The 20,549-nt window shown below is 43.3% G+C and overlaps 1 protein-coding gene across 2 annotated transcripts in view; it reads right to left on the reverse strand.

Moving 5' to 3' along the window:
- The window catches only part of CRIM1 (cysteine rich transmembrane BMP regulator 1), a 306,588-nt gene extending 292,212 nt beyond the window's left edge, over nt 1-14,376 (reverse strand). Inside the window, exon 1 of one of the 2 annotated variants that reach the window (XM_067562678.1) lies at nt 13,619-14,376. In XM_067562678.1, the coding sequence (XP_067418779.1) occupies nt 13,619-13,964 (346 nt within the window). In that variant the 5' untranslated portion in view covers nt 13,965-14,376. Of the gene's footprint in view, nt 1-11,808; nt 12,776-13,618 lie in introns of those variants that run through there. The other variant, XM_067562679.1, reaches the window with a different exon arrangement.
- Nucleotides 14,377-20,549: the final 6,173 nt, after the last annotated feature.

A 20,549-nucleotide genomic window follows, 5' to 3' on the forward strand; every position in this document is an offset into this window, starting at 1 on the left:
TGTCAAGGTTGAAAGATCAAGGTTAACCTCATTAATATACCTTTATCTTTAGGCAAAAGACGTACAAGAATTTCCAGTGTATTGCTAAAATGTGAGCAAATACTCTAGCTGAAATTGCACTTCTGAAATGGTCATTTTCGGGTTGAATTTTAGGAGATTGAAAATGGATTTCTAGGGGAGAGCCAGAGAAGAGAAGCAACATATAGGGAGTTGAAAAAGAGTGGTTCTGTGATTTGAGCATGGAAAAAAATAATAAAATTTTTGTTAAAATGAAGTCTTGTGACTAATTTTTTCATCTGACCCCTCAGTTCCACAGCTGAAAGAGCTGAGGGATGGAATATGAAAGTGGCATAAAAACAGCCCTCACTGGGGGAACCTTGCCCTGTTCCAGAGAAAGTGGATTTTTGAAGGCTCATAATCAAAATTGATTGTCAAATCAAAATTAAGTTATCAGACTGTGCATTAAATTTTCCTAATCTTGAAGAGTGCAGCTCTAAGGAAAAATGTGCTGTACATGAATGGAATAAATACAGCTATACACTGAAATAGCCAATAGTTTGCTATGAATCACTGAGAACACTTGGGATGGAGAAAAGGGATCCTGCAGGTATTCTAAAGTTAAGTGGATTGAAGGAATGGCTGCTGCAGACAGCCCTTTCACTCTAAAGTAAGAGAGAACCCTGGAAAAGAAATTCAAATGAGGAGAGGTGTCGAATTTACCAACACCTTTTAAGTAGATGCAGGGCTAGCATCAAACCTAGAGAAGCTACAAAAGGAAGGGCTATTCATGAAAACAGTTTGTGCTTCTGTACTGGCTGTAGACCCACCTGCACATCTCCACCGAAGTCATGAACTAGAGGTTAGAGAAAGCCATGAATTTTTCAATAAAGTGTTTGTTGAAAAATACTGATTCGTTAAAACAAACTTTTTTTTGCAGGAAAGCAGCTGGTTTTCACAAAAAATTCCCCAGACCCAAGATGAAACCCAAAACCAGAGAGATCCATCCACCATACAATAGCCAAGAATGCAGTGGCTAAGGCACTCACCTGGGATGTTAAGCCTCAGAGAGAACAGGAACTTGAATCTGGTTCAGAGCAGAGCCCTGAACCGGGGCCTTCCACATTTCCAGTCAGTGCCCTAACCACCAGGCTATAGAGCCATGCTTTCCTGAGAGAGCTGTTTGGATTATTAGCTATTTGGTAGAGAGGTGGGTGTCACAAAAATTTCAAGAGATCGTTTCATTACAGTCCAAGAAAAAAAAATTGGGGGGGGAGAAGAGATTTCAAGTCTATTTTCCCCATTTCTCTCACACCCTTTTAGAACCAGAAAGAGAGGGGGAAGGAAGAGAACGATTAGGGATGTGGAGAGAAGTCCCAAAAAGCATTTAAATTAATCCAACACATGCACATTGAAAATTTATTCCTAATTCATTTCTCTGCATTCTCTCTACATTACCCATACCTTCATCTACTGGATAGAGATGGTATCTTGATCACCTCTCTTGGTACTCTATTCCAGTGCCCAATCTGAGGCAATTAAAACTTTTCAGATAATAAGACCCATCCCAGAGAATGAACAACTGTGTAACTTTAAAATATTCAGCCTTTTAAACACCTGTCCTGAATTCTGGAATCCATCCTAAAGATACAGACACAAAAAGCAGAAGAAAAAAGACAGTATTTTCATAACCAGATAGAAGTGTGAAAGATGCACTTCGGTAAAGCTAATAAGATATTCAGTCAGAAAATATATTTAGTTTTGATAAGACCAAATGGCATGCACTGCATTGTCAATAATGGCAATTTTAAAAGTGCAAGAGAAACTGACATTTGAACTGAACAAACGAAACCTTTGCCCTGGCTTGGCTTTTTTCACTAGTATCTGTCTGACAGTAAAAGATTCAAGATTCATTTTCAATTTTGGCTAAGTTTTGTCTGTAAAAAGAACTTAATTTCTAAAGATACATGTACATATTTCAGTGTGTAACTGAACTGTTTGTTATGCAGCAAGGCATACAAAGAACCAAACCATGTGAAGTACTCATTGTACCTACAGTTGGGTAAAGACTGACTACCTAGATAAGCACACATTTCAGTTATAGACAGTGAATATTCCTTATTTGAAATAAGTTGCAACATGAAATTGACAAAGGAAGGAATTAAATGAGTTGTCTTTTCCAGAGAGAAAGAGCCCATGGACCTGAGTGAGCTACCTTGGAGCAGGGGGCTCTAATTCCAGGGCAAACAGTTGAAGACAAACGTTTCAATACAATAGATTTCATTCAAGCAGCACTCAATGCATTGTTATTTTCTTATGATAGTGTGATGAACTGGCTAAGCAGCAACTGATAAGCAGAGTACAGGTTGGTGAATCTGCCAAGGCTCATTTCCTTCTGCTCAGGAAAGTGATGTGTTGCCAAAAGGAGACGACTCTGTAGCAATTCAGACTACTGGATCAAAAAGGCAGGGTGTCTGGGGTCCTGAAAGGAGAGTGGCATTTGATGAGCTGAGGAGCTGTACTGAGACCCACCAAGTGTTAGGGCTGGTAGAGCTGAACTGAAGCACCTGCAGTAGTTGCCTCCGCTATGGTGCTCATGGTGATGCACTACCATGGACTGTGTCAAGATAAGGGCCGGTAATACCAAGCTGCAGAGAGCCCCATGAAAGACAGACGGCTACAATTTGTTGTACACAGTGTTGTTGTAGCCATGTCGGCACCAGGATCTTAGACAGGCAAGATGGATTAGGCAACATCTTTTATTGGACCAACTTCCCTTGGTAAAAGATCCAAGCTTTCAAGCTTTCACACAGCTCTTCTTTAGGTCTGGGAAATGTACTGACAGTGTCACAACTAAGTACAAAGTGGAACAGATCGTTTAGCAGAGTTATTTTACTCCAAGGCAGACTCTTCCCTAGAATGATTACCTAGGCCCCATTTCTCAGCACCTTTAAGAGCCTCAGATGCCACTTGGGATACATCCATACAGCATTTTGGAGACTATTGGAGCATGCCTCCCACACCCTCTTGACAGACTTGGGCTAGGTGGGCTCATGCTATCTCCGTAAAATAGCTGCGTAGAGAGCACTCTGAAGTTGCAAAGACTCTGAAGGGGCTTAGACCAGGGCTCGACAAACCCCGGACGTGAGGTCACCATGGCACCTAGAAATTTAAGTCTGGTGCCTAGTATTTCTCCAGGGGGAGTGGCCGCCGCATTGTGGCCAGGGCGCCACTGCGCCCATGTGGCAGGACTGGGAAGGGGGAAGCGCTGTGGCCGCTGCGCTCTGGCCAGGGTGCCCCGCTGCTGAGCCCAAGTTGTGGGAGAGGGGTGGGGGGGAAGGGGCAGGAGGGGAGAGCAGCCGCTGTGCTTTGGCCAAGGTGTCCCACCACTGAGCCCACGTTGTATGGCTCCTTAATTTTTGGGCTGGCTCCTAGCTCCAAAACAAAATTTGTCAAGCCCTGGCTTAGACCCTGAAACCTAGCTAGTCTGTTGACCTGGACTGGGAAGCTCACTCCCACAGGCTTGAAATGCTGAGTAGACATAGCCTCATTCTTTCCTTTACATGCACAGAGTGCTGCTCTGTAAATGAATGATGTCTTGTGATAGGCCAGAGAGTTTTACGCATGCATCTTGTTTAACATGGCCTGCTTCCAGGCCCTGTAGGTTTGTGCTGCCTCCTCTTGGCCATCTGCAATCACTCCATAAGGACCAGGATGAGGTTAAACCATGGTCATACTATATTCAACCACCCATGGCTAAGAACTCATTGCTGGAAGCCCCTCACAAATGTGTCAGACTGTGCTTGATGGACCTCTTTTCTACTGGAGCGCCACTCCTCACAGAAGCAAACCCTAACACTCTCCTCAAGCAACTGAAAGATTTATGCAAAGCCAAGACTATTAGTCTTTATACAGTGTTGCTACTCATGATTTTATTGGAGTCTTCATATTTGTTATTTCTTAATGACTCCAGGAGCTAGGGCTTTACATAATAATCTGTTTTTTTTATAAAAATAATGTCTCTAATACTCATGGTTTCAGAGAAAAACTTGGAAATGTGACCCTTGAAAACTCAAAAGCCAGAGACAGATAAAGAGACTCAAATTAATTTTTTGTTGCTGGTTCATGATTTAAACCAATTCATTTTTTAACCTGTGGGGTCAGCAGTGCTACATCATGCCAGTCCTTCATTGGACTGTGCATGTAAGAGAACCTTTTCCAGGGTTCCATTATGCAAATGAGGCCCCTCACTTGTACTAGAGGGGAGCATGGAATGCACACGGAATGGAATTTCAACTCCCCTAACAGTTTTTCTTGTTTATTCTAACTACAGTAAAATTGATGGGGGAGGGGGGAAAGAGGAGGAGAGATGAAATCATAAGAGGGAGGGAGTGGAGCCTTTCCAGCAGTTTTCCAAGCCAGGCTCAAACTCTAAATCCACTTACAGATTAGAAAGAAATCTCCGAAATCAATCCTCTATAGGAGATCTAGAGGCATTTTTTGTTACAAGTTGATAACTTTTCCTAAACATAATTTGAACCTGCTGTTTTCAAAAAAAAGGTTGTTACCCAAACTGAATTTTGATGTTAGGACCCTCAAACTTGCAAATAAATATAGCCTTTATACACACCACACAGCTTGATAACCATATCTGGATTCAGCACACCCTAATTATCTTAAAAACACTTGTTAGCAACTTTTAACAAACAAATGCCTCTTACAGTTAACTTTTCTGAAAACCCAACAAGTCTATTATGGTCCTCAACAGTACATTACACATAACACAAGCACAAAAGCACACAAACAAAAGCCTAACCCATATTACTTTGCAGTGAAATGAAAGGCAATCTACTTTAGCAGTCTACTATATGTTTCCTGCCAGTTTTGCTACCAAAAATGTTGCTGTCTAATATTTTGCCTAAGAATAGCAACAGTAGAAGGTCACAACATCAGATTTACTACTCAAGAAAACAGAATATTCAATATTACTACTAAAGTTCACATTCTGGATTTTCAGACAATTTCCATCCCTGAATTATTGTTGCAAAGTTAGTAAGCACTATCAAGTGGCTCCATGAATTGAAATTGATATGGAGTATGTTGAAATACTCAAATGAAGTCCTCAAAGAAAAGGAGAAGATTTACTTTGTACTCTGTAACAAGTCTTGCTTTACAAAACCTATAGGTTTGCATGACAGAATAAAGGAAAAATATGCATGTCCTATACTGAAAGCCTCTCTGAGCCCAAATCCTTCAGAAGGGTCATACAACAGTTCCTCCTTGTTAAAAGCTTAAGTATTCTTCTATGAGTGAAGTCATCTACCCCAGGCGGTGAAGAAGCCATGTAGTAAAGCCTTTTTCTATTGTACTCATAGTTGGAGCCTCCCACCTGCCTCAGGATGACAGCCAGAGCTGTGAACTAGACACCAGGTTCACAGCAAGGAGCCTACCAGCCTTATTATCAATTTCATGGTGGCTGAGGCTGGGAGCAGTAGCTGGGCTCCCAGCTGAAGCTGTGAAATTGACAAAAAAAAGACTAATGGGCTCTGTGCTGGAAACTGAGCCAGTACCAGACTCACAGCTGGGGCTGTCACCCTGGTTTGGGGGGGCAGGGGCTCCAGCTGTGAGGCCGGCCTGGGCTGACTGCTGTAGGGAACCAGTTGGGAGCCTGGTGCCAGGCTCAGTTTCACAGCAGGAAGCCTACCAGCCTTTCTTGTCAACTCGTGAAATTGACAATGACAGCCAAACAGTCGAAGTAAGTAATGCAATGTCTACAAAGACATTGCCTTACCCTAAGTACACTGACATAAATGCTACTCCTCTTGTGGAGGTGCAGTTATGTCGGTGTAGTAGGGCACTTACATCAATGGGAGCAAGACTGTAGTAAGATAAGATGCCTTTCGTCAACCTAACTCTGTAGTATAGACCAGGCCTATGTCTTCTGAAGGGTATAAAATTAAATACAAAATATATCATAGATAATTAATGTTTAAGACCTTAAAAGTCACTAAGTAGCATGCGGACCGTAGGCCAAGAGATCAAATTAAGTCTTCAGTGAAGGCAAGTGTTTGCCAACCCAACTCCAGACCAACAGGAGGGTGGAGATCAGCAAAGCTACCTTCTCCGTTCTATTAAGGAAGATAGAATATTTCACATTATCCTATGTGGTGAATAAACCTATACTCCACTTTTGGAACATCAGCTTATAAACCTGCTGTTTCTCACTGATACTAATGGAGAATTTTAGAAAAAAAATCAAGTAGTAAGAAGATTTGGCAAGAAAGTTTTGGCTAAATATCAGCAAAAGATGTTTCTTCACATAAGGGTAATTAGAGGAATTTGTCTCCAAAAGAAAGTGCTAGAAATCGAATTCCTACAGCTCAGTAGATTTTTTTAAAAAAAAAAAAAAAAAAAAAAAAAAAAAAAAAAGAACAGTAGTCTTCTCCCCTCTCAGTTTCCTGTAATTTGGTAGGAGGGGAAACTGGACCTGGTGGTGCCTTTCCTGCATTCATGGTAATTTCTGAACTTGTTCAACACACAAAGTGTGTTCATGACAACATGACAGAACTGTGAGGGTTCTGTCACAGCAATGGTTACTGAAACAAGTTTCACATTTGTGAAGATGATTCCACTGACCGCTCTTCCTATAAGCAGCACATAGGCCATGCACTGAATAATGGAAACTTTAAGAGATGCAAATTTTATAGCTATTGAAATGAGATTCCCTCCACATTAAAACTGTAACACCAATAATCCTGAAGAAAACCCTAAAAGCAGTCCCCAAAAGCAACACTGCCTTCATGTCAGAAAAGAAAATGGACAAGAACTCTGTTTAGGTCTAGCAAAACATAACAAAAAAAATCCACCATTTAATCACTTCTTCAGTCTTACTCAGTTGTGTATCAGTGAGACTTGTGACAGAAATTTGCACAATTCAATTGGTTATATTTCAGTTTTGCTATTGTATTCTTGTATTGTACAATTCTTCTTATATTTTGAGAAAGGCAAGTCAGGTGCACTTATTTATCCTTTGCTACACTGTAAGTTTGATACATTTCTGTCATGTCTTCTCTCTAAACAAAATAGTTTCAATATTTCTTCATATTAAACTTTTATAGAAAGATCATAGGATTCCTGCTGCTCAATCAAGTTACATAGTTTCCCAAGAGCCAAACTGACTTATTTGACTGAAGACTAGGCAATAGTTCTCAGTCTCTAGATTTAGAAAGTTGTAATTAAATCCCATAGGAAGTACAGACCACCACCTCTCAAAGACGTAACAGATTTCTACAAAATCTTCCTAAAAAAAAACCCCCAACATAACCCAACGTACATACCAAAATGTTGTATCTATTACCTAGATGAAGCTTTATCTCCTAATCCCAACAGGCCTCATGCACCTTCATACAGGCCATAAGACAATTCATTAGTTCAGTTATTTCAAGTTCATTTCAGCAACTGCAACAAGTTAATACTCATCACTGAAAACAAATCATCAAAGCGATTGCAAATCCACAGATAACCTACTTATTTTAGTATGCTGCTGCCATGTAAATTTCCACCTATTTACTTTAAGACACTTCTGCAAAGTGATTAAAACCTCTCTCTAGGAAGGAGAACAGTGGGAGTTAAGACAAAAAGTTTAAAATATTCCAAGTTTGTAAGAAAAAAGGTGGCTGCAAGCCAAAGGCAAAAAGTGGGAGGGGCGGGGAGGGGAAATGAGCAAGAGCAATGCCCTGACAGAGTAATCCAGCTCCCTCCCGCCCACTCCCAAACTCCCTTCACAGCAAGACATTCCTGCCATAGAGCTGTCCCTAAACAAAACAGAACAACTCCATCCACCTCTGGTTGCAAACAAGTTGGTAAGTCTAGCCACTTATCCAGCCAGTGAATGTAGTCCTTATAAAAGGAGGGAGATTGACAGCCATAGGCAGTGAGAATATGCATATCCACAAATAGGTTCAGTAATGGAAACAACTCAAGCTTACCCAAACTGCTCACGTGTTCTCACTTTTAACAGTAGGAACCAACCACGTTAAAAATTTTTTAAAAACCTTAACTCTTACCCACAAACAAATGTTAAGTCTTTGTGGTTTGAACACCCCTGCATTAAGAGCTAAATGGAGAAAATTTATTTCATGCCAAACATTTTCAAATTCTTCAAATTGTTTTTTGATTTCAGAACTGTAATTTTTTTAAAGGTCACATTTTAAAGCGCAGGTGTTTAAGTCTGGACACTTAGTTTTATATTTAGGCAGTTAAATGAATCGGCACCTTTATATTTAGAGGTCTAGAACATAGTTTCTCAACCTGTGGTACGCATACCCCTGGGAGTATGCAAGACACAGGCAGGAGATACCCGGGGGAAAACAGAATGAAGGGAAGGCAGGTGGCACCTGCCGGCTTTCAGGGAAAGCGTGTGGCAGCCGCCCGCTTCCTGCCCAATCGTAGCTCCCAGCTGGGAGGTGGGTGGCAACCACTGGCTTTTGGGGAAAAGTGGGCAGCAGCCCTCTTCTTCCTGCTGGGTCCCAGCTGCCAGGTGGGAGCCCGGCAGCAGCCTCTTGCGTCTCCTGAGCTAAGCTCGCAGATGGGTGGCAGCCACCTGCGCCCTCAGCAGAGGGGCAGCCTCCAGAGCCCCAGCTTCAAGACAGGCAACAGCTGCCTGCCCACATCCCTGGGTCCCAGCCGGCACGAAAGCCTCCTCTGCCCCAGCTCGGATTGGGTGGCAGTCGCCTGCGACTTGCCCAGGTGGCAGCTCCCTCCCTGGCTCAAAGCCCAGTGCCCAGAAAACTTGTCAATTTCACTGCTCTAGCTCCTTCCCTCTCTCTCACCCCATTCTCCTCTCAAATCTATGGCAAAAATTTTGGCATGGCACTTCATATTCCCATGCCGCTCAAAGCCTCCTAGCCCAAGTACATACTGGAGTTGTGCATCCCTGATGTAAAGGTGGTAACCCTACCCACAATAGATTTGACATCTGTGATATCATGCACAGCCTTATATACTCAGCACTTCTTCCAACATATGGCTCTCATTAGACTGTAAATATAAAATCCTGTGGAAAATTGAGTGTTGGTGTACTTATTAAAATTTTCAGAAGTTAGGGGGTACTTGCTACTGAAAAGGTTGAGAAACACTGGTCTAGAATACCCTCAACTTCAAATTAAGTCAGTGAGAGCTGCAGGTGTTCATCTATGGAGAACAAATCACTTGATAATTAAGTGCTTAAACATGTATTTGGGGTAGCCAGTTTCAGGCACCTTTCTTTGACCTTGCTTTCTCTAATATATACATATGTTGCTATGTATATGTAAAAAACCGCACCAGAACAAGACACTCCATAACGCTACCCCAGAGGAGAGGATGAGAGAACATGTGATAGATCCTAATCACATCATTTAATGCGCTAATGGAAGGCATTCAGATACTACAGTGATGAGCACAGTATAACAATCTGAGCATAATACCCGAGTTTGAGTTGACCAAAACTTCCTAAAATCATTTTTAAACAATTTACCTTAATTTTTGTTTAATATTAGAAATCTGAGTATGAGAAGTCTGTTTCCCCAAAGTAAATGCATTAAATGGAAAACATAATTAATCCATCAATTACATTAGAGATTCATTAGCTATACACAAGTAGCTTAATCAAAACAGACAATTGCTTATCCCTTTAGCTATTACAAAATGTTTCCAATAATTGTTCTCACTAAGCTATCTAGTTAATCTTAAGGCATCAAAAAAGAGTTACAGTAAGATTTTTTCCTTGGTGCTACCATTTTTCCTCTTTTAATCTGCAGAGTCAACAGTGGATTGATCAAATTCATATTTGAATTGGGTCCAATTACTCAAGAAACAATAATTGCTCAGTATTTTAAAATATTAATATTTTGATCTTAATACATAAAAAACTACACACCAAGATTTGCAATCTCTTGTTTACGTACTAAAAGGCCATAAACAGGATAATGTTATTGTTACAGAGACTGCAAGAAATTGCTCTCCATAAGACATTTTTGTCAAAAGATTAAGTCCCTTTCTGAAATAAGTAGAAAATTCTCATTTTCTCCCCTAGGCTTTGCTTTCATTAGGAAAAGTAGCATTAACTAACATACATGAATGTCAACCTAACAACTGTGAAAACTACCAACCATTTTTTTGTTGTCTTTTAAATTTAAAATTGGGGGGGGGGGAGGGGGGGGGAAGTGGCACCTTGAGGTACCACGGGTTATTTTAACACTATGCTGATGTATTGGTTCAGCACAATTTCATACAGAAGAATTCACTCTCTAAAGTAACAATGCCACAAGTAGCAGCATATTTCAGGCTTAGAGGCAAGTTCTGAATATAAATTCTTTCACTGGAAGAGTCACCACAAAAATACTTTTCCCACCAAAAGTGCAGATCACAGATTTTTTGAGAAAATGACAACTGAAGTAGCTGTAATTGCAGCAGGTGTAAATAATATCAGTCTCTGAAGAGAACTATAGGATCCTGAAAACATTAATAGGTTTTTCTAGGTCAGAAGAGGGTCTATGTGTCAGAGCTTTGCCTCAGCTGAGCAATTTATGAAGCCACTAAAATAAAAAATTTCTACACTTATAGTTGTAACCAGTAGGGGTCATTTTAGTGTAAAAATTGCAGTAAAAGGAAACAGGAAAAAAGTAGACGATATTAGTTTCTATTCACATAGTTAGTGGATTTTACTCAGATTTTACTTTTATTCAAGAACATTTTATAGAAGAATTGCATGCACCGCAATAGACACAACATGCAGTAAGAATTTCTTTCATCCTGTTAGCCTGTGAAGAAGCGAGTACTACACATAGTGTTAACAGCTAGTCATCAGGCAAACAACCTACCCTCATACTTCTTTCTACCTGCAAGTTATATATCTGAATTGTCTTTGTTAAAAATAAGTAATTTTATCGGTTTATAGATAAAACATTAAAATTTCTTCCACCCCCAACAAAAAACCAGGCCAACTACATACCGAACTGTTTCATAATTTATGATGAGACAATTACAGGTACAACTTTACAAAAAGCAACATTTATCCTAGTAATATCTTAAATTTGGTAACAGTTTAAGCAATTGCTTCTTTTATTTGCAGTATCCCCAAAAAGTTACTAATTTGTTTTTTGATGATTGCTACAGGAATTTATAGCCACACAGCACTAACTGAAATATAATCGTCAACGAATGCTTCATACCATTTTTAACAGAGTATATGGACTGTTAGATGAAATCATTGCATCACTTCAAAAAGAATTTAATGTTCCTAATCTGCCAGAGAAGTCCACACTGTGATATAGTAAGAGAGCTGAATTATCAAGACATTTAATTACTGTAGGCTTTCATTATTCCACTCTCCCTTTACAAACAGTTCAAGCTATGCTTATACTTCGAACATGCAAGAACAGGAACCACTATCCAAACAACTGAAAGATATTTTAATCATGGTAACTTTCTATATACTTATAATGTGCTGTATATGTACATTTGTCCTAAATCCAATTTGTTTCTATATACACAGGAAAGAAAGACCTATGCAAAATAGAATGAGCAACTCTCTTGAAAAAATTAGTTCAGAACTATTTTTATTAAATCATTAAAATACACAACCCAATTCTGACTTCAGTTATGCCCATGCAACCCCACTGAACAAATTCTGAGGAAAGAATAAAATTCTATTTGTTTTTATATTCATAGGACACCAACGTCTCTTATATTCTTATGTTGTGGTTTACAATTTATTTATGGATAATATCAGTTATAAATGAGTACTGGATACTAAAATTGTATGTTTACCAGCAAAGAAGGTATCTAGAAGGCTGTCAGTTTTATCAGGACAGAAATCTGATTTCATGTGGGTTTTTTGTTTTGTTGTTTTCAAACACTTTTTGGACCAGTGCCTCCTCCTTAAAAGATATTTTCAGACTCTTTACTGCCCTCTATCTTGGAAGCCAACAACACCCTCTCCTCTTACTTTCCAGAATTGTCCAGTCTCCCTCATTTAAAAAAAAAAAAAAAAAAAAGAAAGAAAAATCAAAACAAAAACCACCACATAAAATAATGCATTAGCCCCATAGAACAACTATTTCTAACATCTTAACATCACCATGTGTTTTACTTACTTACATTTTAAGCTTTTCCCTTCCTCAGCTATCTGACAAATGGTAAAGAGACTCCAGGATTCCTTCCTGCCACTTGGAATCAAGTAAGCTACAGGGGAAGTATCCCTACATTTCCTAGTATCTAGTCATCTCCACCCCATCTGAAGCCAGCAAAGTGCGAGTGGTGGGTTGGAGCCGAATTGCTTGAATAGGGATTTTTCCCTTGTAAGAAAAGGGAAAAGACGCATTTCATTATGGGGGGGGGAGGTGTTAAGTGACAGGAACAGGAAGGAAAAGTTAGCAACAGACGATCAGCCTTTGTGTTTCCTTACACAGAAGGAATCCGGAATAAGCATCACGTGTATTATTGATCTCTGTTTATTCCACGAGGGCAAACTGCCTGGCTGTTGTTTCAAGAAATTTGGCAGACACATCAGTTGCTGGCTGAACTGACACTAATTAACAATCTACGAACGAAAAAGGATTCAACACTGCAGCGGTTTTGAAATTTATAACAAACTACTTCAAACCACCAAAATTAAGTTCAACGTTTTAAAACCTGTTTCCTCCCCAGCAGCAGCAGCAACATGCAATTAAATCATGTCCGAAAGCTAGCGTGAAGGCAAAAAAGTTAGTTTCTACCAGAACACTACTACTACTGATCTAATTTTCCTCTCCAGACTGAGAGAACCAGACAGTCTCATGTAAGAAGTGGTATGGCTGGCAGGAGCAGAGCCATTACTAATGTCGAAGAAAGCAATAAGGCTACAGAAAGAGAAAGCCTGGGCTACTACCTGATTACCTAAAGCTGCCAGGAAAGAACAGCTCAGTCTCGGTCCCCCCACCAAAACAAAGAAGTGAAATCCTCATTTAAAATTAAAACAATCGAAATTGATTTTTAGACAAACGCAGGTGGGGGAGAAGGCAAAACTATAGCAACTCCCCAGAGCTGCTCCCCGGGTTAAAAAAAATAAAAATAGGCCACATGCCCTTGATCTGCGGAAGGGCTGGAAAATAATCATGTGTTGCTCCTTTTCAAACTGCATGGAGATTTAAATGGGGTGCGGGAGGAGTGGAAAAAAACAAGACAAACTCCAGTAAGAACAGGGAGGGGGTGGGACCCACCAGCCAGCCTTGCATGCTCTTGCAGGGTCGCCCCCCACCCCTCGCCTCCAGGCACGGGGGCCAGAGTTGACACCTAGCCGACAGTCACGTTTGGTGCTATTCAGAGCAATTTAGCATTTAAAACCCCCGCAGTTCACGACAGACTCGCATTGGACGAGTGGTGGTGGGGGGGAGCTAGCCCGTGACAAGGCGGTGGGATCCCTTTGCCCAGCCCTGCAGCTGGCGAACGAGACCCTCTCGTTGCCCGCAAAGAGGGGGGGGGGGGGGGGACGGGACCATCCTGAGTGAAGTCGCGGCTAAAACTTCGCCGAGGGGGACTGGGCAGGTACCGGGCAGGGGCTGCCCTGCCAGAAGCAGGGAAGGGGCCCCGCTGCCTTTACCTTCGCAGACGCCCACTTCGTACTCGGTGATGGAGTCCCCGTTGAGCGGGGGCCGGATGACACAGCGCAGCCCGCGGTCGCAGGCTCCGTGCAGCCCGTAGACGCCCCCGCAGCTCTCGTTGCGCTGCCGGGCGCACATGAAGCAGCAGCCGCAGATGCCCAGCACGATGCTGCCGGGGCAGCTCTTGGGCTCCTCGCACTTGGACTCGTCGCACGGGAGGCAGACGAGCGCCCGGGTCCCGGACTCGCCCAGCAGCAGCAGCAGGAGCAGCAGCCACCCCGCCGCCAGGTGCCAGCCGCCGCCGCCCGGGCGCCTCCTCCCCGCCGAGACCGCTGCCAGGTACATCCCGGCGGCCGCCGCAGCCCGGCCCGGCCCGGCGGAGCCGCGCAGAAGCCCGCGCGCTAAGTCACGGATCCCAGAGTCCGGCACGGACCAGCCCAGCGCCGGCTGCTGCCCGCCGCCCCCCGCCCGAGAAAAGTTTCCTCTCTGCGGCTGCGGCGCCAGCCAAACTTCTGCTCCAGGCGGCTGCGGCTCCGCCCGCTCCCCTCCGGGAGGCAGCGTCTGTCTGTCTGTCCGTCCGTCCGTCCCCTGCGGGCTCCGCGGCTTCCACTACCCCGCCGGCTGCTTGCTCGCTCGGCTCCGTGCAGGGAGGCGCGGGCTGCTGCGAGCCTCCGGGTGAGGAGGGCGGCGGCGGCAGTGGCGCTTCGCTCTGCTCTGCCCCGCCTGCGCTCGCTCGCTCGCTGCCCGAGCCCGGACTCAAGCCTCCGCCTGCCTGCGACTCTCCCCAGCTCCGCACGCGACCCCGCCCCGTCCCCCATTGGGCGGTGATCGCTATCGCCCCGCCCCTCCCTTCCGTCCGCTCAGCTCATTGGCTAACTGACTGGGGGGGGCTCCACCTCCCCCCCCCAACCCTAGGAGCGACAGGCGGAGCGGCATCCGCCTGGGCCCCACCGCGGCGACCGTCTCCCCCCCCCCCCCCCCGCCTTTCCCCCGCCCGGGGCTCTCCTCTCCTCTCCGCGCGCGGGCGGAGGCGGGGCGAGGGCGGCGCGCGGGCGGCCGGGCAGATCCGTGTCGCTGTGCGAGCCGCAGCGCCGTGCCCCTGCCGGGCCCCCGCCCGGGCCGAGAAGGCAGCAACCCCTGCAGGAGCGGGGGAGCCGGGACAGGCAGCGCTGAGGGAGCCTCCCACGCCTCTTGCCCAAGGCGTGAGGAGCCGGGACGAGACTCTTCCCCCTTCCTTTGCTGGATCAGTCAGTGGCTGTCTCAGCCCAGGCCCACGGAGCCCCTGAGCAAAGGGGTCTTGCTGTGGGCTGCCAGCCCCGCAACCGGCGGGCGGCTCCTGCCCGCAGGAGTGGGGCGGAGGTGCCCGGTGGGGCCGCCGTGCTGCGATTTCAGCTTTTCTGGCTGAGCGGGGTTTGAAAACCCGGCTAGAGGGGAAGTGTCGCCGCCCTGCCCGTAACTGCCTTGACAGCACCTCTCCCTAAAGGGCTGGGCGCTCTCCCACCTATTTGCAAACTAGGAAGGTGAAGCCCGCTTCTTCCTCCTACCCTGGGAAAAGCCTCCATTGCTCACAGCATCGTAAAACCCTGAGCTTGTCACTTTCACTTACAAATAACACGAGAAACTCAGAGCTTACAGCTCGTGTGTAAAATGCAGAGCTTAAAAATGTAGACCCCAGGCCTGGTATCCGTCTCCACTGGAGCAAAAATATTAAGCTTTCCCATTTATCGGTAAATCTCCCTGTCAAACTGCTGCCCTTCCCTGACTGAAAGCAGAAGAGCATTCCTCAAAAGAAACACAGGGATATGTAATAATTAAGCAGGAGAGTGAGTGTGTGGGAGCTAGGGGACTCATTGAATTAAATAGCTGAACTGCAGCCCAGTGGAGGATCAGAGAACAGTGAGTAATAGAGGTGGGAATTACAAATAAATAAATAAATAAATAGTTTGCTTTGCTCTCAGTAAAGTGTAGTGAAAGTGGCCAGCTAACGGACAACCCAGGAAACCCTGGCTTCAGAAGGCCAGCAACTCTTTAGACAGGGGTAGGATTTAGTATACCTAGGATGTTGCAGTGTGCCAAATGTACATGCTGAGTACAGTGTTTATGAAGCTATGCATGCCAAACTGGGGAAGGGGGAAAATTAATGATGTGGCTTACAGGGATATAGTACAGTAAGCCCACCTCAGAACTACCTGCATCAGTTTTCCAACTGAGGAAGCCAATACCCTGACAGAGGAGAACAAAGAGGAATAGAGGGACGCTGTCCATCACGGGAAAAAAAAGAAAACAGTCCTTCAGTAGTGATAGAAGAGAAGGATCAGGGTGTGCAGATCAAGGCATTCCAAAGGTGTAAATAGACAGGCTGTAGTGCTACTCAACTTTGTACATTTCTGGTGATAGAATATGTGATGACTGAGAGAATAATATAACTTACTCAACAGGTGTGATTGTGATAGCCCTTGAAAGGCTGAAACAGGGAAGTCTTTGGTTGCACATATTGGTGCCAATGCTACAGGAATCAGAGCTAGGACAAAGGTTCTGCAACTAAATATAGCTGATTAGAAAGACGTCTATGTATGCCCTTTATGCAGGGACGTGCATAGGAATTTAAATTCCAGTGCTTTTGGAGGGACACGTTCTGTGCCAGAGGAGTATGTGCTTTCCCACTCAGAGCCCTGGGGGCCGGAAGAGCTTTGCACCGTCACCCCCACCAGGGCCCCAGAGGCTGGAGGAGCTCTGCCAATTATGGGGAGAGGCAGGCCCCTGCTTCCCTCCTCCCCCTTTCCTCCCCCTCCCCCCCGTGCACGGCCCTGTCTATGATTTTTCCAGTTCCATATACAAGCCCAGCTTCACAGCGGGAATTAGCATCTCAGTCTAAGCTAAAGACCCCAGGGAAAACTCCATGGCTGGCAGCGTTAGGGACAATTAGAAAGAAAGTTTTAAGATATCTGGGGGAGACAGGGAAGCTTGCTGTGAATGGGGGGAGCAGAGGGATAAGGAACAAGGGAGTTACTGAGACTCAGGGAAGGGAGCAGTCATCTCCAGGCTGGGAGAATGGTCCGGGAGTTTCCTACCAACCTGCTTTCCAGCCCCATCCCAGGCGCTGCAACAGACACTCCAGCTCTTCTGGGTCTCGCTCTCACTTCTGCACAAACAACCCCCCACATGCACAAGTGTATGCAGGAATGGATCCCATACATTTCCATTGTGAGGGTGCTAACCCCACTGACCCCCTGTCTTATCACCCCTATATATCAGGAACAAAAGATATCTTAACGGGTTAGGCCCATTACTAGATGGAGAAGATAAACATGTTGATGCTGAAAAGGGAGATGTATTCAGTAATAAATATTTCTGTTAATATTTGGAAAGAAGTAGGATGATGCACTTGTGTCATGTGAAGATGGCAAAATACTTTCCAGTCTATTAGTAATTAAGGAGGATGTTAAAGAGCATCTACTAAGGATAACAAATTTTAAATCAGCAGGCCCAGATAACTTGCACGCAAGAGTCCTAAAAGAGTTGGCTAAGGAGATCTCTGGCCTGCTGATGTTAATTTCTAATAAATCTTGAAATAATTCCAGAAATTCCAAAACACTGGAAAAGCACTAATTATTTGAGGGTTGGAGAAAATGCCTTAATATGAGAGACTTAAAGAGCTGAATGGATTTAATTTATTTAAAAGGAGATTGAGAGATGACTTGATTACAGAGTGTAAATCTCTTCACAGTGAGAAAATACTGAGTATTTAAAGGACATCTCATGAACAAATGTCTGGATGTTAACCCAGACAAATTTAAATTAGAAATAAGGCACAAATTTTTAACAGTGAGGGTGATTGGCTATTGGAACAAACTACAAAAGTAAGTTTGTGGATTCTCCATCTTTTGTCTTCATATCAATACTGGGTGCCTTTCTAGAAGATATAATTTAGATAAATACAAGTTATTTGGCTCAAGAAGGGGAAATCAGGTGAAATTCTAGGTTTGTTTTATATAGGTCAGACTATATAATCGGTCCCCTCTGGCCTTAAAATCTATTAATCTGTGGTTGAGAAGCTGTATAGAGGACAGATTAATTCTCTTCTCCCAATATATGTCAGGAGTAGCTCCACAGTCAATGTTAAAACTGGTATCAGAAAGAAAAACAGGCCCCAATGTATTCATTCATCTTATGCAGGAAGGAGGCATCCATACAAAAGGCATGCTTATTATTTCTTATTTGTACTACTGTAGCACCTACAAGTCATAGTAATGGACTCCTTTGTACTAGCTGCTGTACAAACGCAGAACAAAAAAGCCATCCCTAAATCAAGGATCTCACAATGTAAGTATAAGACAAGAGACAACTGATGGATATGGACAGACAAATGGAAGAGTACAAGGAACCAATGAGATAATTTATCTTTACAGCTTACCTGCATGGCCACATTGTGCGTGCTCTCCTGTACAGGTGGACTGACACTGGAAACAGGCTGCATCTTGACTAAGTTATAGAGTGTAAGGCCAGAAGGGATCACCAGACCATCTACTCTGACCAGCGTATCACAGGCCACCAACCACACCCTGCACGACAAACTAAACCCAACAACGAAAATAAGCCAAACTATTACATCTAATAGGAGATTAAACTATTATGTGCCACAAGCAGAGAGTAAGAGGGACCAATGTGCACTGATTGTGTGAGGCTCCTGCAATGGCAGGGAATTGATTAAGTAAAATATACCCATTTAATCCTGTCAAGTTACCCAAACCCCATACTGCAGAGGAAAGTGAAAAAGCCCTAACGTCACTGCCAATCTGAACTAGGGAAAAATTCCTTCTCAACCCTACATATGGTGATCAGTTAGACCCTGGGCATATAAGCAAGAAACAGCCAGCTAAGTACATGAGAGAGAGAATGCCCCATGCCTCATTAGTGCATTGGCCCATGCTATCCAGTGTCCAATTTCCATCCATGGCCATCTATGATGCTTCAGAGGAAAGAGAAAAAAAGACTACATGGGAAGGATGCAATATCCCTTCCTGATCCCTGTAGGTGACCAGCTGAAGCCCTGAAGCATGAGCTTTTAGAAACATAAGACAAACTAGAAGGGGTTCACAGGATTGCTGAGCCCTGCCCCCAATCATCACAAGTAAACCCATCATACAATCACACTCCTAAATTTGTCCAGCTCTCTCTTAATATTAATTAAATTGTTTGCCCCCACAACTCATTGGGAGGCTGTTCCAGAACCTCACCCTTCTGCCAGTTAGAAACCTTTTAATCTTCAGCCAAAGTTTGATCATGGCCATTTTATACCCTTTTGTTCTTGTGCCAACATTATCATTGCCCTTAAATAGCTCTTCACCTCCTTGGTGTTTACCCCTCAATATATTTACAGAGAGTATTCACATACCCTCTCAGCCTTCTTTTTCTTAGGCTAAACAAGCCAAGTTCTTCCAGTCTTCTGTCAAAATATAGGCCCTCCATTTCCCTTGTCATTCTAGTAGCTCTTCTCTGCATCTGTTTCATTTTGAATTCATCTTTTTTTAACATAGATGACCAGAATTGTACACAATATTCCAAATGAGGACATACCAGTGCCTTCTACAATGGCATTAATACTTCTCTGTCTATGAGAAATACCTCACCTGATACAGTCTAGCAATTATCTCTTTTGCAGCTGCAAGCTTTCTAATCATCCTGTAATCAGCCAACACACGCAGGTCTCTCTTCTCCTCTGTTGCTATCAACTGATGAGCCCCCAACATGTAGCAGAAGTTCTTATTATTAGACCTTACGTTCACGAGCTTGCACTTTGCAGTATTGAATTTCATCCCATTTCTGTTTCTCCAGTCCTCAAAGTCATCCAGATCTTTCCGTGTAACATTTCGATCCTCCTCTGTATTGATGATGTCTCCCATCTGTGTATCATCAATAAATTTCATTAGCATGCTCCTACTTTTTGTGCCAAGGTCATTAATGAAACTATTGAATAAGATTGGTCCCAAGGCTCATCATAGAGGTACTCCACTAGTAACCCTTCTGTCCAATAGTTCACCTTTCAGTATAACCCATTACCTTCTGCCCATTAACCAGTTCCTTACCCACCTTACAATTCTTGCACTAATTCTCATCTTCTCTAATTTAACTAATAATTTCCCATGTGATACCACGTCAAATTCTTTACTCAAGTCCAACAATATTACATCTACTGCATTTCCCTTTTCTAAAAAACATCAGTTATTTTCTCAAAGAAGGAAATAAGGTTAATCTTGCATGATCTACCTTTGGTAAATCTGTGATGCATTACATCCCCTCTTCCATTTATCACCAAGAATTTAATTACTCTTTCCTTCCCAATTTGTTTTAAACTCTTGCATAAGACTAAAATTAGACTAAGAGGTCTGTAATTATCGGAATCACTTTTTTCCCTTTCTTAAATATAGGTATGATGTTAGCTGTTCTTTAATCATATGTTGCTACCCCCAAATAGAGATATTTATTAAAAATCCTTGTTATTGGACTAGCAATTTCATGTGCCAGTTCTGTCAGTATTCTGGGATGGAAATTATCTATTCCTCCCAATTTAAGTGCATGAAGCTCTTCAAGTTTTTCTTCCGCTTAAAATGTGGTAAGTTCCACTTTTGTACACATTTCCATCAGCCATCCTGCTCATGTTCCATATTATCATCTTTATTGAAATCCAAGGCAAAGTATTCATTTAGTTGTTGGGCCATACCTAGATTATCTTTAATCTCCTCCCCTTCCAGACTGCATAGCAGCCCAACCTCCTCCTTCCTTATTCTCTTTTTTATATATAACTAAAAAACCTACTATTTGTTTTAATTTCCTTGGCAACAGCTAATTCAGTTTGATTTTTCGCAATTCTCTCTTTATTCCCACATTTTCTAACCACCAAGATGTAGCTTTCTTTGCTAATCAACCTCT

The sequence above is a fragment of the Emydura macquarii genome, unplaced genomic scaffold (assembly GCF_026122565.2).
Source record: "Emydura macquarii macquarii isolate MOO-44397 ecotype Brisbane River unplaced genomic scaffold, CSIRO-AGI_Emac_v2 contig_2457, whole genome shotgun sequence".
Taxonomy (NCBI): Eukaryota; Metazoa; Chordata; order Testudines; family Chelidae; genus Emydura; species Emydura macquarii.